Here is a 14,120-nt window from a genome sequence, read left to right as displayed (position 1 = left end):
TCCATCCATCTTCTATCCTTAATAATCTATGGAAACCTTTTGAATACAGTATGTGAGATGCTTGTGGGGACTTCTCAATTATTTCTGCCCACCACACATTGGACAGAATCAGCATGCACTGCGTTTTATTGGTGAAGAGTATCACTTGGTGGGCCCATGGAAACATCCCTATATTGATACTTGTCTTGTGAAACAGCCTCCCTTCCATTAAAACCATGAAAACCTGGCTGTTCCCCAATACACTAGGCCCAGAGTACTAATTGAGTTCCCCTTCATGGTTCATTGCCTTGTCGTGGCGAAGGGGCTTGTGTAGCTCAATGAAGCTATGAGGTATGCCATGCAGGGCCACCCAAGATGGACAGGTCATAACAGAGAGCTCTGACAAAACGTGATCCACTGGAGAAGGAAATGGCAACCCACTCCAGTATCTTTGACATGAAAACCCCATGGACAGTACCAAAGGGAAAAAAGATATGACGCCAGAAGATGAGCCCCTCAGGTCGGAAGGTGTCCAATATGCTACTGGGGAAGAGCAGAGGGCTAGTACTAGTAGCGCCAGAAAGAGTGAAGCAACTGGGCCAAAGCCGACAGTTCACTCAGCTGTGGATGCATCTGGTGGTGAAAGGAAAGTCTGATGCTGTAAAGATTTTTTTCGCCATAGGAATATGGAATGTAAAATCCATGAATCAAGGCAAGCTGGACGTGGTCAAACAAGAGATGACAAGACTGAACATCGACATTTTAGGAATCAGCGAACTAAAATGGACAGGAATGGGTGAATTTAATTCCGATGATCATCAGGTATACTACTGCGGGTAAGAATCCCTCAGAAGAAATGGAATAGCTTTCATAGTCAATAAAAGAGTAAGAAAAGCAATACTGGAATACAATCCCCCAAATGACAGAATGATCTCAGTTCGAATCCAAGGCAAACCATTCAATATCACAGTAGTCCAGGTCTATACCCCAACCACTGGTGCTGAAGAGGATGAAATTGACTGGTTCTATGAAGCCCTACAGCACCTTATAGAATTAACACCAAAAAAATGATGTCGTCATCATGGGATATTGGAATGCTAAAATAGGAAGCCAAAAGAGCCGAGGTGGCGCAGTGGTTAGAGTGCAGTACTGCAGCTACTTCAGCTCACTGCTAGTTCAGCAGATCAGCAGATCAAAATCTCACTGGCTCAAGGTTGACTCAGCCTTCCATCCTTCCGAGGTGGGTAAAATGAGGACCCAGATTGTTGGGGGCAATATGCTATTTAGTATACTGTCTTTGGTGTAAGCCGCCCAGAGTCCTCGGAGAGTGGGCGGCATAGAAATATGACAAATAAATAAATAAATAAATAAAAGATAACCGGAATAACAGGCAAGTTTGGCCTTGGAGAACAAAATGAAGCAGGGCACAGGCTGACAGAATTTTGTCAAGATAATACAACGGTCATAGCAAACACTCTTTTCCAACAACCCAAGAGATGACTCTACACATGGACATCACCAGAAGGTCAGCACAGTAATCAGATTGACTATGTGCTCTGCAGCCAAAGATGGAGAAGTTATGCTTAAAATCCTACAAGCTAGGCTCTAGCAGTATGTGGATTGAGAACTACCAGAAGTACAGGCAGGATTTCGAAGAGACAGAGGAACTAGAGATCAAATTGCCAACATAAGCTGGATCATTGAGAAAGCTAGGGAGTTCCAGAAAAACATCTACTTCTGCTTCATTGACTATTCTAAAGCCTTTGATTGTGTGGATCACAACAAATTGTGGCAAGTTCTTAAACAGATGGGAGTACCAGACCATCTTATTTGTCTCTTGAGAAACCTATATGCGGGTCAAGAAGCAACAGTGAGAATTGGACATGGAACCACTGATTGGTTCAAAACTGGAAAAGGAGTCCAGCAAGGCTATATACTGTCACCCTGCCTATTTAACTTATATGCAGAGCACATCATGAAAAGGGGGGGGGGTGAAGAAAGAGAGTGCAAAAGTTGGCTTGAAACAACATTAAGAAAACTAAGATCATGGCATCCAGCCCTCTCAATTCCTGGCAAATAGATGGGGAAGAAATGGAGGTAGTGACAGATTTTGTTTTCCTGGGCTCCAAGATCACCGCAGATGGGGACTGCAGTCAAGAAATTAAAAGATGCCTGCTCCTGGGGAGGAAAGCTATGGCAAATCTTGATAGCTTACTAAAAAGCAGACATCACCCTGCTAAACAAAAGTACGTATACTCAAGGCTATAGTTTTCCGTTGCAATGTATGGCTGTGAAAGTTGGACCATAAGAAAGGCTGAGCGCCAAAGAATTGTGGCCTTTGAACTATGGTACTTTGGCCACCTAATGAGAAGGAAGGACTCACAGGAGAAGAGCCTAATGCTGGGAAAGATTGAGGGCAAAAGAAGAAGGGGAAGACAGAGAACAAGGTGGCTAGATGGAGTCACTGAAGCAATAGGCATGAGCTTAAATGGACTCCAGAGGATGGTAGAGGACAGGAAGGCCTGGAGGAACATTGTCCATGGGGTCGCGATGGGTTGGACATGACTTCGCAACTAACAACAACTAATGGTGTTCTGATGTATATGCAATTGTCTCTCTTACATTGTTTGTTTTTCTTAAGTATTTGATTGTGATTCTGGTTTTTCTTTATCTAGTCTGCCCATAGTATCTTTGGTAGATGAGTGCTGATATAAATAAAATAAAAAATAAATTATTGATTATATATAACTCTGGTTATGTGCTGACAAGTTAAATGAATCCACAATCTCAGCTAAAACAATACAAAATTACTTCCGATACTAATATATAGAATGTTTATTGTTACTATTACATTTTTAAACTCCTGTTTGCTGCCCAAAATTGCAATTGTGAGATGAGCAATATATAAATCAATACAGTAAATATATGCATATATAAATATATTACTCCAAATTGTTTGATGATGAAGTGAAAGATGAAAGTGGTAGGAATATTGCGAACAAAAGAATTACCTTTGAATACATGTCTTGCTGTTCCTCACATTTCCCTCAAATATATGTCTACAGAATGAAGGTATTTCACCTTCCAATACTGGAAAATTTCTCATATCCTGACACTTATTTTTTAGGTTTAAAATCACAGGTGTAGAATGCATCATGTTATATGGAATTTTATTGATCGATTTTATTGTAGACTTGCAGTTCAGCAAGTTCCATATTTGTTGTTTGCCCATGTCAATTTCCTGCTACTGCCTCTTGGTGTTTAGAATAATCTGAAGTAGGATGTAAACAAAGGGCACTCTGAATTCCTGGAGAATGGAATAAAGGGAACACAATTCTACATCATTCTGGATTGAAAAAACAACAAAAACAGTTATTAATTAAAAAAACCCATAATTACAAAATCACATAATGTAATAAAAATCTTTCCCCAATTTTATGGTCTCCAAATAGGTTGAGCTATACCACCACAATTTTCCAGGTTATTTGACCAATGACTTTACAACCCTAATTGAGTCCCAAACGTCCATTGCAAAGCAAGACAATTAAGTGAATTTTGCCCCGTTTAATGACTTTTGTTACCCCAGTTGCTAAGTGAATCACTGCAGTTGTTAAGGTAGCAACATGGTTGTTAAGTGAATCTGACTTCTCCACTGACTATGCTTGTTAGAAGATCGCAAAAGGCAATCACATGACCCCGGCACACTGCAACTGGCATAAGTACATGCCAGTTGCCAAGCATCTGAATTTTGATCACATGGCACAGGGATACAACAAAGATTGTTAAGTGTGAAAAATGGTGATAAGTCACTTTTTTCAATGCTGTGTTAACTTCGGCCTCTAAACTCATGGTTTTAAGTTGACGATTATCTGTACAGTTATGTTTGTTATATTATTTATCCTAATTCAATATCAGATTTTCCTTTTAGATAAAATGTACCAGCCTCTTGTCAGATTCTGAATCAGAGCTATCACATCTGAGATGCAAAAGTAGAGAACAGTGAAGATACTGTTGGAAGATTAGTAACTAGCAACTAGTAACTGGATATCAAAGCTTCAGTATTATTTGGAAACAGTTACTAAAAAGTTATTATTAGTAACTATTTTCTCAAGCTTTACTCAAGCTTTAGTATCCAGTTCCAGGGATTTTTCAGAATTAGGCATGAAAATGAAGAAGGAAGATGAAAATGAAGAATTTCCCAAACATTTTAAAGCCTGAACAAGCTCAGAAATGAGTAGTCTTCCAGATAATAAGATTGCAAATATTTGGGGGTTCACTACAGTCATAACTATCAGTTGGAATCATATGTAAAATAGATCAGCTCCTAGGCTTTTTGCCATCAGTACAGAAGTCCACTGGCCGTTTCAGATCGTTTCCAACCCCTTTTTGAAAACACTTCTGGACAGAACGTTTTGCAATAGTAACTGAGATATAGTCACAGCAGAAAACGCATTTGATACATCTGGGGGGGGGAGGGAAAGAGTAATTTATTAGTGGCGCAAATGCACTTCGACTGCTCCGAAAACCTGGATACCCAAATCCCGAAAGGACACCCCACACTGCAAAACCTGACTTTGCAACTGTTGCATACGGACATGCTGTGGCTCGGTATTACTCCATAAAGGCGGTCCCCGACGAGAAATCCTGTAATTCCGTAATCAAAAAGCAAACAATACGACCCCGCACCCTTCAGACCGTTGAAAATTTTGTAGCGAAAAAGAGCGCTGACGGAGCACAGCGGAGCCCGCCGAGAGTTAACGATCCGAATTGGCTCGAAGCGGCCCCGTCCGCCCCAAACTCGGCCGTTTTATACCGTTTACCAGGCGTAACGCTTCCCAGAAGCTTCACTCCGCACTACGACAAGCGGCGCCGCGCCTTCAGGGAGGGAAGGGACGGACGGACGGGCCGCCTCTCCTGGTCTCAGTAACTCCGGTCTCCACAAGCTTGAACTCCCAGCCGCTCCGTGGCGGACTGCGCAGGCCCGCTCCGCTTCCTGGCTGCTTTTACGGCTCCGTCCTTCACTATGCGCCGTGGAAGCGCTGAGGCGGTGTTGCCTCATGTGAGACCCAGGAGCCGTTTGTTGCCAGGCCGGTCGGTAGGCCGGCACTTTTCCCGCCAAAAGTTTCCCTGAGCCTCACCATTAGTCGTTCATTTTGCAGTCTAAAGTAGGAGCTCGTTTTATTTTCCTTCCAAAAGCCCCATAGCTCCCTTTCTTTTCGTCTTCGTTTTACCAGGCGCTTTTTAAAAACATCGTCTGGACGGGAAGGTTCAGGAGGAGCCTCACCTGCGATGGCGGCTACTAAACCTTGGTTGGATTATTTTCCTTCGGGCGTGTTAATTTCACTCCGTGAAAAAAAAACAAAAATAAAGCTGAAGGTTACAGCGGAACGCTGATTTGTGGGGCGGGTCCATAAAATGGGTCAAAACTCACTTAGTGGCTGTCTTGCTTAGCAGCGGAAATTTTGGATTCGATTGGGGACTGGGATGCTACCTCCCACTCCTCATGATTGCTTGCTGGGATTTTAAAAGTGTTATTTGTTTTTCAACAGAAGCTTTCAAACCATTTGGGATTTTGCAAACCCCTGGGAGAGTCTTGGGGGACCCTCTGTGGTCCTAGGGCAACAACTGAAGAAATACTGCCTGCTTCAGTTTTTTTTTAAAAAAATATGTAGAAAGTTAGCACCCACCCCTCTCCTAAATGAATGAAATATTTTGGGAAATATTAAAAAAGGCAGAATATTATATTTCCCTAAAAGGGAAACTTGCTCTTGGAAAGCAGCCCCCACCTTTCTTAATATCCCCAGCAGGACTGGGCCAGCCTATCTACAAGACAAAAGACCTTCAACTTCAGGGTGATGGGATTAAGACATGACCCTTCAGGACATAATAGGATTAGCCCTCTACCATCTAGCAGCAGAGCTCATGACATGGCACAACAAGCCCCTTCATTGCATCACTCAGCAAGCTTCAACCAAGCCTGGGACTCAGACAGCCTACTAAGTTAGCAGTGACCTACAGCAACCAATAGAATACATGCTCTTTCCACAGGAACAGGAAGCTCAAGGCCCAGGAGAGGGTATAAATAACCCTCACTCTCCATTCCATGTGGTCAGTTGCCCAGGACCTGAAACCCATGTAGTCCTGTCCATCAATAAACCATCTTTCCAATTAGCCCCTACATTTCCAGTGTCTTTCTTTCCACTTGGAACTGAACCAGATGGTTATTTTTTTCAACAAATATAGGAACTGTTGAAGGAAGAGGATACAGGTAGTCCTCAATTTAAGACCACAATTAAGCCCAAAATTTATGTTGCAAAGCAAGACAGTTCTTGAGTTTTGCCTGATTTTATGACTTTTTTGCCACAGTTATTAAGTGAATCATGGCAGTTGTTAAGTTAGTAACACTTGTAGCTAGCTTCCCCATTGACTTTGTCAGAAGATCACAAAAGACGATCACTGTCATTGCAACTGTCATATGAATCAGTTGCAGGCATCTGAATTTTGATCACATGACTTTGGGGAGGGTGCAACAGTCATAAGTGTGAAAAATGGTCATGTCACTTTTTTTCAGTGCTGTTGTAACTTCGAACACTAAAAACTGTGGTAAGTCAAGGACTAAACAATCTTAAACATGATTTGTGTCATATAGTATTTAAACAGGATTCAATTATGTGTGCTTGTTAAGAGTTCAACCTTATGTTAGGAGCCTGGTTTAGCTCAACAGACAGAAGCACTGTAATTTAACACCAGCTGTCTGCAATTAAAGTAAGATCGAATCTCGCCAGGCTCAAGGTTGACTCAGCCTTCCATCCTTTCTAAGGTAGGTAAATTGAGGACCCAGTTTGTGGGGGCAATAAGCTGACTTTGTATAAATATACAAAAGTATGAAGGTTATTGTTTAATGCACTGTAAGCCGCCCTGAGTCTCCGGAGAAGGGCGGCATATAAATCAAAGTAAAATAAAATAAATAAAATAAATGTTATCTGGGTTAGATGGACATGGTTTTTATCCATAGATATTTTGTTCATAGACATAGATAATTGTTTTTATTTTTCTTCCACATATATTAAATATGGCCATTTTCATTTGTACTCCTTCTAAAGAAGTACCAATTGGAAAGAAAAGTAAATGTAATTTAATGTAAATTAATGTAAATTAATTTAAATTTTTATTTTAATATTTATATCAGCAAATATTTGATGTTATACAAACTTGTTTACTCACATGTTACACAAGACAGTGCTTCCTTTTACTATTCCACAACCACAGTCCTACTTCCCACTGTTTCTGGAGCTGGTTTGAATGGACAGGCTAAATTGCTAATAGAATTAACCACTAGTTTCAACCCATTTGAAACAAAAAGGTAATTTCCCCTTTTTTTCAGTTAGGGTTACAATGTAATCGTGTACTGTACAGCATTTTAAATTCAAAGGGAGTAAAAGCGCTTTGGAGCATGTGGGATGGCTCATATAAAACCTTTCAGTTTTTAATAGCTGCAGTTTTATTGTATTACATGGCTGCCCTTCTCAGCTGTGATGTGATCCCAGGAAAAGACATGTTTGGTTTACGGAGTTGCTTAAAATCTGAAGTGCTGGTTAGCCTCCGCTGAATAAAGTTTGCATTTCTTTCCTTGAAATTAGTGAGGAAAGGGACATTTAATTAGTAGTTGCCGAAATGTTTTCACTCGGAAGATTCTCATGTTGACTAAAACTGAGCTTCAGATATTGATATAGATGACAGTTCTTCCTCCTGAATATAAATTTATGGGTTGGCACCAAATATCTCCAGGACCATATACACTTAACTACAACAGTGTAATCAATTTGAATTTGTGGCAAAAGAGCTGGTAGATCCCCACTTTTAGCAGTTGTAAACCTAGAGGCACGCTTTTCAGTACTAATACTGGCCTTCTAATCCAGGAAGTTAAAAAAAACATTGTGGAATAAAGAAATGACAAATTTCTTCTGAACTTTGCCAAGAAAATAATATGGCTAAATGATCAAGTCATCAATCATCAATACTTGACCTCAACCTGAAGAAGACTTCATCAGTTTTGTCACATCATGAAAGAAGAAAGTAATAGTTGCCGAATCAAAGTATAAAGAGTGTTTAGTCCCATAGAACAATAATGACAACCTCTAATATTTCAACCAGAGACAATGTGACATGAAAGTGGCATTGTGTCCCTTTCCTCCTTTTTTAAATCATCCAGTAAATGAAATATTTGAGGAAATTGATATATTTGTATAATATGACCCGCAGATAATTTTATGTTTAGAAGAGAAATTCTCAAAAGTCTCAGGGTCAGCTATGTTAAAGTCATATTGCTTTTCCACTGGATCACTAATCCTTAAAATGTTCATATATAAACTTGTTAAATATATTAACATCTCACTTTGTCTGACAGCCATCTGCTCAAGATTGGAAAACATTCCTTCAGAGTTACTCGCTGGCATATTTTTATTTAATTAACATGGTGTCTCAATGTTCAGCATCACTGGTAGCAAGCTGTCATAATCCTCTGAGGAAGGAAACATTTGCTGATGAAGTAAAAGAGAAGAATACAGAATTGGCAATTAAAATTCTATTTTCATGTGACTTTTCCCACTGCTTGCTTCTTTATCCAGAATCTTTTCAAGGCAAGAGTGTAGAACTGTGTTTTCCAGTCAGTGATGAAATAAAACTCCTAGCAGCCTGTTAGCTTGACCAATAGTGATGTCTGCTGAGAGATTCAATTCAGTAATATCCATAGAACTTCATTTTCTCATTTTTTGCCTAGAGATGTATATATGTTTTTTATTTCTATCCTACCTTTATTTCTGTACAAATTCAGGCAGCATAAATAATGCTTCTGCTTACTTCCTCCACTGCAACAATTTCTATGTGGTGAGTTGGGCTGAGAGAGTATTATTGACCCAAAATCAACCAGATTACTTTCATGTCTAAGGAAGGACTAGAACTCACCAGCTCTTGGTGTCTTAATTCAACGTCTTAACTACTACTATACCTTTTAATAACTTTTCAATTTTTCTGATTTTTGAAGAATTTCAGCTAAGCTTAGAGTGTTTTTAAAAGTGATTTGCAATATAACACAGTCATAATGTTTAATGTAATGATTTACTTTTTATTTATGAGTACATCCATGTACCAGTATAGCAAATATACTTTCTTGTACTATCAGAGCTAAGAATTGATGAAGTAAATATATTGTCAGAGTTAAAAGTCTCCTAGACATTTATGGCACATGCTATTTCTTATTTAGACATTCAGCAATGAACCATACATGTACTAAATTAAGACCATTCTGCTGTGTGTTTGCATTAGAATTACAAGAGCCAGAAATTATAATAATTTGAAATGCATGTAAAGGGTTCGCTCTAGAAAAACACATGAATATTTTTATTGATTTGAATACATATGAGTTACTATCAGGCGGTAGTGAAACACTTTGAGTGCTTCTTTTAAAAATCTGATTGTTCCACAAAGAGAAAATTAGCTGCAGATGGAACAATTTAGCCTGTAGATGGAACAGTTTAACCATATCTTGTCATTTCACTTTCAGTTCAGTTCAGCATGTATTCTTAAGTACCTTCTACGCTCTTATAAATTATCTAAGATAAATTTATTCTCTGTGTATGAGTGTGTGTGTGTTATATATGTACTATTTCATGCAGTGTCCTATGTGCTCTGGAAATGCTATGCACAATTGTGGACGAGCAGTGGTGTTTTAATATTAGCTTTCTATATGAGTTGACCACGATACCAATTAGATTGTTTGGCTGAGATGAGATAAGAAAACACAATTTGGCAGTGGTTCTGAACAGGGGTAAAATGCACTTATCTTCACTACCGGATCACAAATGTGAGCATGTGCTCCTCCTCCACACATGCGCAGAGCCTTTTGCACATGTGCAGAGGATCAAAAACGGGACATGATGACATATGGGCGGGTGGGCGGAGCCTCCTGCCACCGGCCCTACCGAATTGTGCGAGCCGGATAGATTTGGCTGAATTTCACCACTGGTTCTGAACGTATATGAATAGCTAACTTTGCATTTGCTACTATTGATTTAATGGCCTGGTTTTCTCTATTATATCCTACTGCTTTCCATCTTGTCTCGCATACTGTTTAATACTTTTTGAAACATCAGGATTATTCATATATCTTTAAAAATTACATTGAAACATTTATAATATCTAACTACATTTTCTGTCACATTCCAGAACAATCTCAATATCTTGAACTAATCCTTTAGTAAGAATGTGGGTTAAGAAGCTAAAATCTATATCAATATATCTATAAAATAATTCAAATGTACAATCACTCAGGATTTTTCTTGACATGGCAGCTTTCATCTCTTACATGAGCATTGTTCTTGTATAAGTTATTTATTAAAAATGCTCTCTGAATTGCTGGAGCCATACAGATCTTTTTAAGGAATGAGCAACCAACTAGTGTTATCTGGCATGAGTGTCATATATGTGTGTTTCTGATTTGTTTTTTAGCCCTTTAAGTGAAGTTTCTTCTTCATTTTTTTTCAGATTTATTTGATTAGTACTCCAAACTAAATTTAAATTCAGCTTCTTATGAACAGGCTTAAGTTGTAGCAAATTTTCAGCAGAGGGCTATAAGTTACAGCACAATGCCTGGCAATTTTATCCAAATACGTCTTGCTTTGGTTTTTACCTGTACAGATTCTGAATAAAAAATACCTGGACGTTGACTTCCAAAGACACTATGTTCATTAAGATTTCTTAAGAAATATGGAAAATGTTATGATGCAAATAGATTTGGTTGTTATTTCAGGGCTACAACATTTCTTTCCTGCTGCCTTTATAGAATTAGTAAGTTGAAAGGAGCCATTTAGTCACAAGTCCAACCACTTGCTCAGTGCAGGAGTCCCAGTTAGAACATCCCACATGAATTCATCTCATTTGAACAAATCCAGCCAAGGGGAGTCTACTATGTATGGATAATTTGATCTATCAAATACCTCTTGCTATTCTGGATATTCATCCAGAATATGTTGTTATTTGAATTTATTTTTCTGAGTCCTTCACTCTGGAACAAGGTAGATCAGATTTTAATCTTTTGTGCAAAATCCTTTCAGATACTTGATCTTTTCTCAACTCAGCAACTCAGCTCAGCTGGGATCGCCAGAGGCTTTTAAAGGCATTTTTGTTTCTACCACCTCTTCGGCCAAAGAGGTTGCAGAAAAAAATGGTTTTAGAAGTCTCTGACAATCCCAGCTGAGCCGCGCGATCATCAGAGGCTTTTTTTTTACTTTTAAAAGCATTTTTTCAGTCGAAGAGGTTGTAGAAAAAATGCTTTTAAAAGTAAAAAAAAAACAGCCTCTGATGATCTCGCGGCTCAGCTGGGCATGGGGGGGGCACAGGGATTTTTGCTACTGGTTCTCTGAACCACCCGCCACCATCGCTACCAGATTGGGCGATCCGGTCCGAACCGGGAGCATTTCACCCCTGAGCTGTTCTACCTTATGAATTCTTCTCTAGGAAGGAAACTATCCACCTTCCAACTGGATCACCCCTTTAAATAGGCAAAAACGTCTTCTAATTCACAAAGTTACAGAAGATACTTAAGCTTTCATCTTATGGAAGGCTACAGATGACAAAAGGGCATCTTCCCGGGAAATCAGCCAGGAAGCAAGATAAGCAAATCTCCTAAATCACAATACTATATCAGATCCCTCATAATATTCCACATCTGGGAAGATCTATACATCTACCACACTCTTTACGAAGAAAGCCCATTTTGGACTTTTACATGTCCTCAGGACAAGAGCAACTTGTAGCCTACCTTTTGATTGCTGTACTCCACATTATACTGTCTGAATAAACTTTCCTCTGTGTGTTCTATGAGAATCTGGCTAGATTCAAACCCAGGCATTTTTTCCAACACTTCCTAAATTTGCATGCTCAGAACAAGATACAGTAGACTGGGGTGGGGGTGTCTAATTAATGCAAAATAATGTGCAGTTATTAGTTTCTGTGATTTTGATATTTCTGTTTATTTATTTATTTATTTATTATTCAAATTTATAGACCGCCCTTCTCCCGAAGGACTCAGGGCGGTGTACAGCCAAAGTAAAAAACATAGATACAAAAATTAAAAAACAATTTAAAAAGATATATATAAGTTGATGAAACCTATAATTTTTTGCAGTGACATCATGTTGCTGGCTTATATTTATTTGTTTTGCAATAAATTATTATTCCAGTACTTTTCCACAAGCACCACCATCAAGACAGATATTCTAAATCATATAGCTGTGAATTAGATTTTTTTTTTGAAAAATGAAAACTTGTTTCTGCAGTTTTGAAAGTTTCATAATTCTTCAAAAACTAAATGTTTCAGTAATTTAATTCTATGGTATTTTCTTGCACTTATATCTTCCAGTTTCTGCCTTATGTCTTTGGAGAAATTACATGTTCCTGAACAATAATGTAATGTACATTACCCCCAGTGTAGTTCTCCCCCACCCAACCATAAAAGTGTTTATTGCTTTCCCTTGGTGATGGGTGAAGCTGTTTTTTAATGTGCATCATCAAGTCTCCAAGCTTATATCATTTAATCAGAAGTTAAAACATTTTTCAGTCTATAAAATAAAAGTAGAAAGACTGGTTATTGCCAAGTTTCTATAATCTGTTGAACAAGAAACCAGAATCCATTCATATCAGAATCCATTCATATCAGAGTACCAAATTGGTACTCTGAAAATGACTTATCAGGATCACATGTGCTCTTTCTCACTAGTTGATGTCAGGTATCTGCTTTTTTCCCTTCCATTCAGTTGTGTCTGACTCTCAGAGTTTGACTGAAGAAGTCCCTACAGCTTTTTTGGCAAGATTTTTCAGAAATGGTTGCCATTGCCTGCATACTAGGGCTGAGAGAAAATCACTGGCCCAAGGTCATCTAGTTGCCTTTGTGCCTAAAGTGGGACTAGAACTCATGGTCTCACTGTAAACTGATACCTTAATCACTACATCAAATGGCTCTCTTGCTTCTAGAGATCTACATATCAAGGATTACTGTGGAAAGAACAGGAGAAAGGAATATTAGGTATGTTTACTGTCTTGAGTTATTAATAAAAATAATAAAGGTGGAATAAAAATTCTAAAATAAATGTTTCTAAAAACAGCCTCAAACATAGCACTGTCCTAATACTATCTGTAGCCTGTAAACACTAGACAAAAGCACTATTTTTGAGAAAAATGGTATGTAACAGGGTCCTTGGTGCTGTCCGAGGTAGCACTAATGATGTTACCTGGTTTGGGTAATAAAATGTCTGAAAGAAAACAGCAAGCTCAGAGAACACCAAGAACCTTTCATTTCAACCTTGAGCTACAAATATTATCCTTTATTGGTCTGTAACTGTTGATGCATTCTCATCTACGCAATGTACTTATTTGTGTTATGTGTGGTATAAATATGTATCATTTGAATCATCTTCACCTAAATTTGACAGTAGGAAATACAATAAGAGAACCATTTGTTCATTATTCATGTCAGTTAATTCTGCAGGGAGCCTGCTAATTGAAAGGAATGTTTAAAAATTTTTTTTGAAAGAACTGAGTAAGTTAGCTCTTAAAATGTTTCTATTACTAAAACTTGCCAATTAAAATGTATTGTATAGAAATGTTAGTTTGAACTATTTTTGAATAAGGATCACCTGTGGTTTCTTTGCAGAACTTTTGTTCAGTAAAGTGGGTCACAAGGATTTTCAAATTGAAGGTTCTTCCTCACTGTCTTTTTCTGTGATTTTATAATCTGACAGTGTGCCAGCCAGATCTTTAGTTTAGCGAAAGAAAATTTTAAAAGTGTTAACAGTGACAGTAGTGAAGCAACTGAGATCATTTGTACAATTTAAGTTTTCTACCTCATATTTATATTTTCTGTAAGAAATGCGTTCAACTTTGTATCCTGAGTATGTGTCAGAATATTATATAAGGTAGTCCTTGACTTATGACTGTTCATTTATCAATGGTTTGGAGCTATGATGGCCTTGGAAAAACTGACTTATCACCTGTCCTCAATGTTGTAATTCTTGCACCATCCCCATGGTGACATGATCACAATCAGGGCACTTTGTAACTGTCTTGCATTTACAATGGTTGCAGCA

General features: G+C 38.4%; 1 protein-coding gene across 10 annotated transcripts in view; it reads right to left on the bottom strand.

Annotated features, from left to right (window-relative positions):
* The window catches only part of LOC117674965 (methylcrotonoyl-CoA carboxylase beta chain, mitochondrial-like), a 33,161-nt gene extending 27,909 nt beyond the window's left edge, over positions 1-5,252 (bottom strand). For 4 of the 10 annotated variants that reach the window (XM_034433226.3, XM_034433234.3, XM_034433233.3 and 1 more), the window contains exons 1-2: positions 4,793-4,967; positions 2,991-3,286 (exon numbers count right to left, since the gene is read on the bottom strand). In XM_034433226.3, coding sequence (XP_034289117.2) covers positions 2,991-3,211 — 221 coding nt within the window. In that variant the 5' untranslated portion in view covers positions 3,212-3,286; positions 4,793-4,967. Of the gene's footprint in view, positions 1-2,990; positions 3,287-4,552; positions 4,744-4,792; positions 5,037-5,117 lie in introns of those variants that run through there. The other 6 variants (XM_034433227.3, XM_087889802.1, XM_087889801.1 and 3 more) reach the window with 4 other exon arrangements.
* Positions 5,253-14,120: the final 8,868 nt, after the last annotated feature.

The sequence above is a fragment of the Pantherophis guttatus genome, chromosome 3 (genome assembly GCF_059756535.1).
Source record: "Pantherophis guttatus breed Tessera chromosome 3, ASM5975653v1, whole genome shotgun sequence".
In the NCBI taxonomy this organism is placed as follows: domain Eukaryota; kingdom Metazoa; phylum Chordata; class Lepidosauria; order Squamata; family Colubridae; genus Pantherophis; species Pantherophis guttatus.
This window is presented reverse-complemented; position numbering and strand designations above follow the sequence as displayed.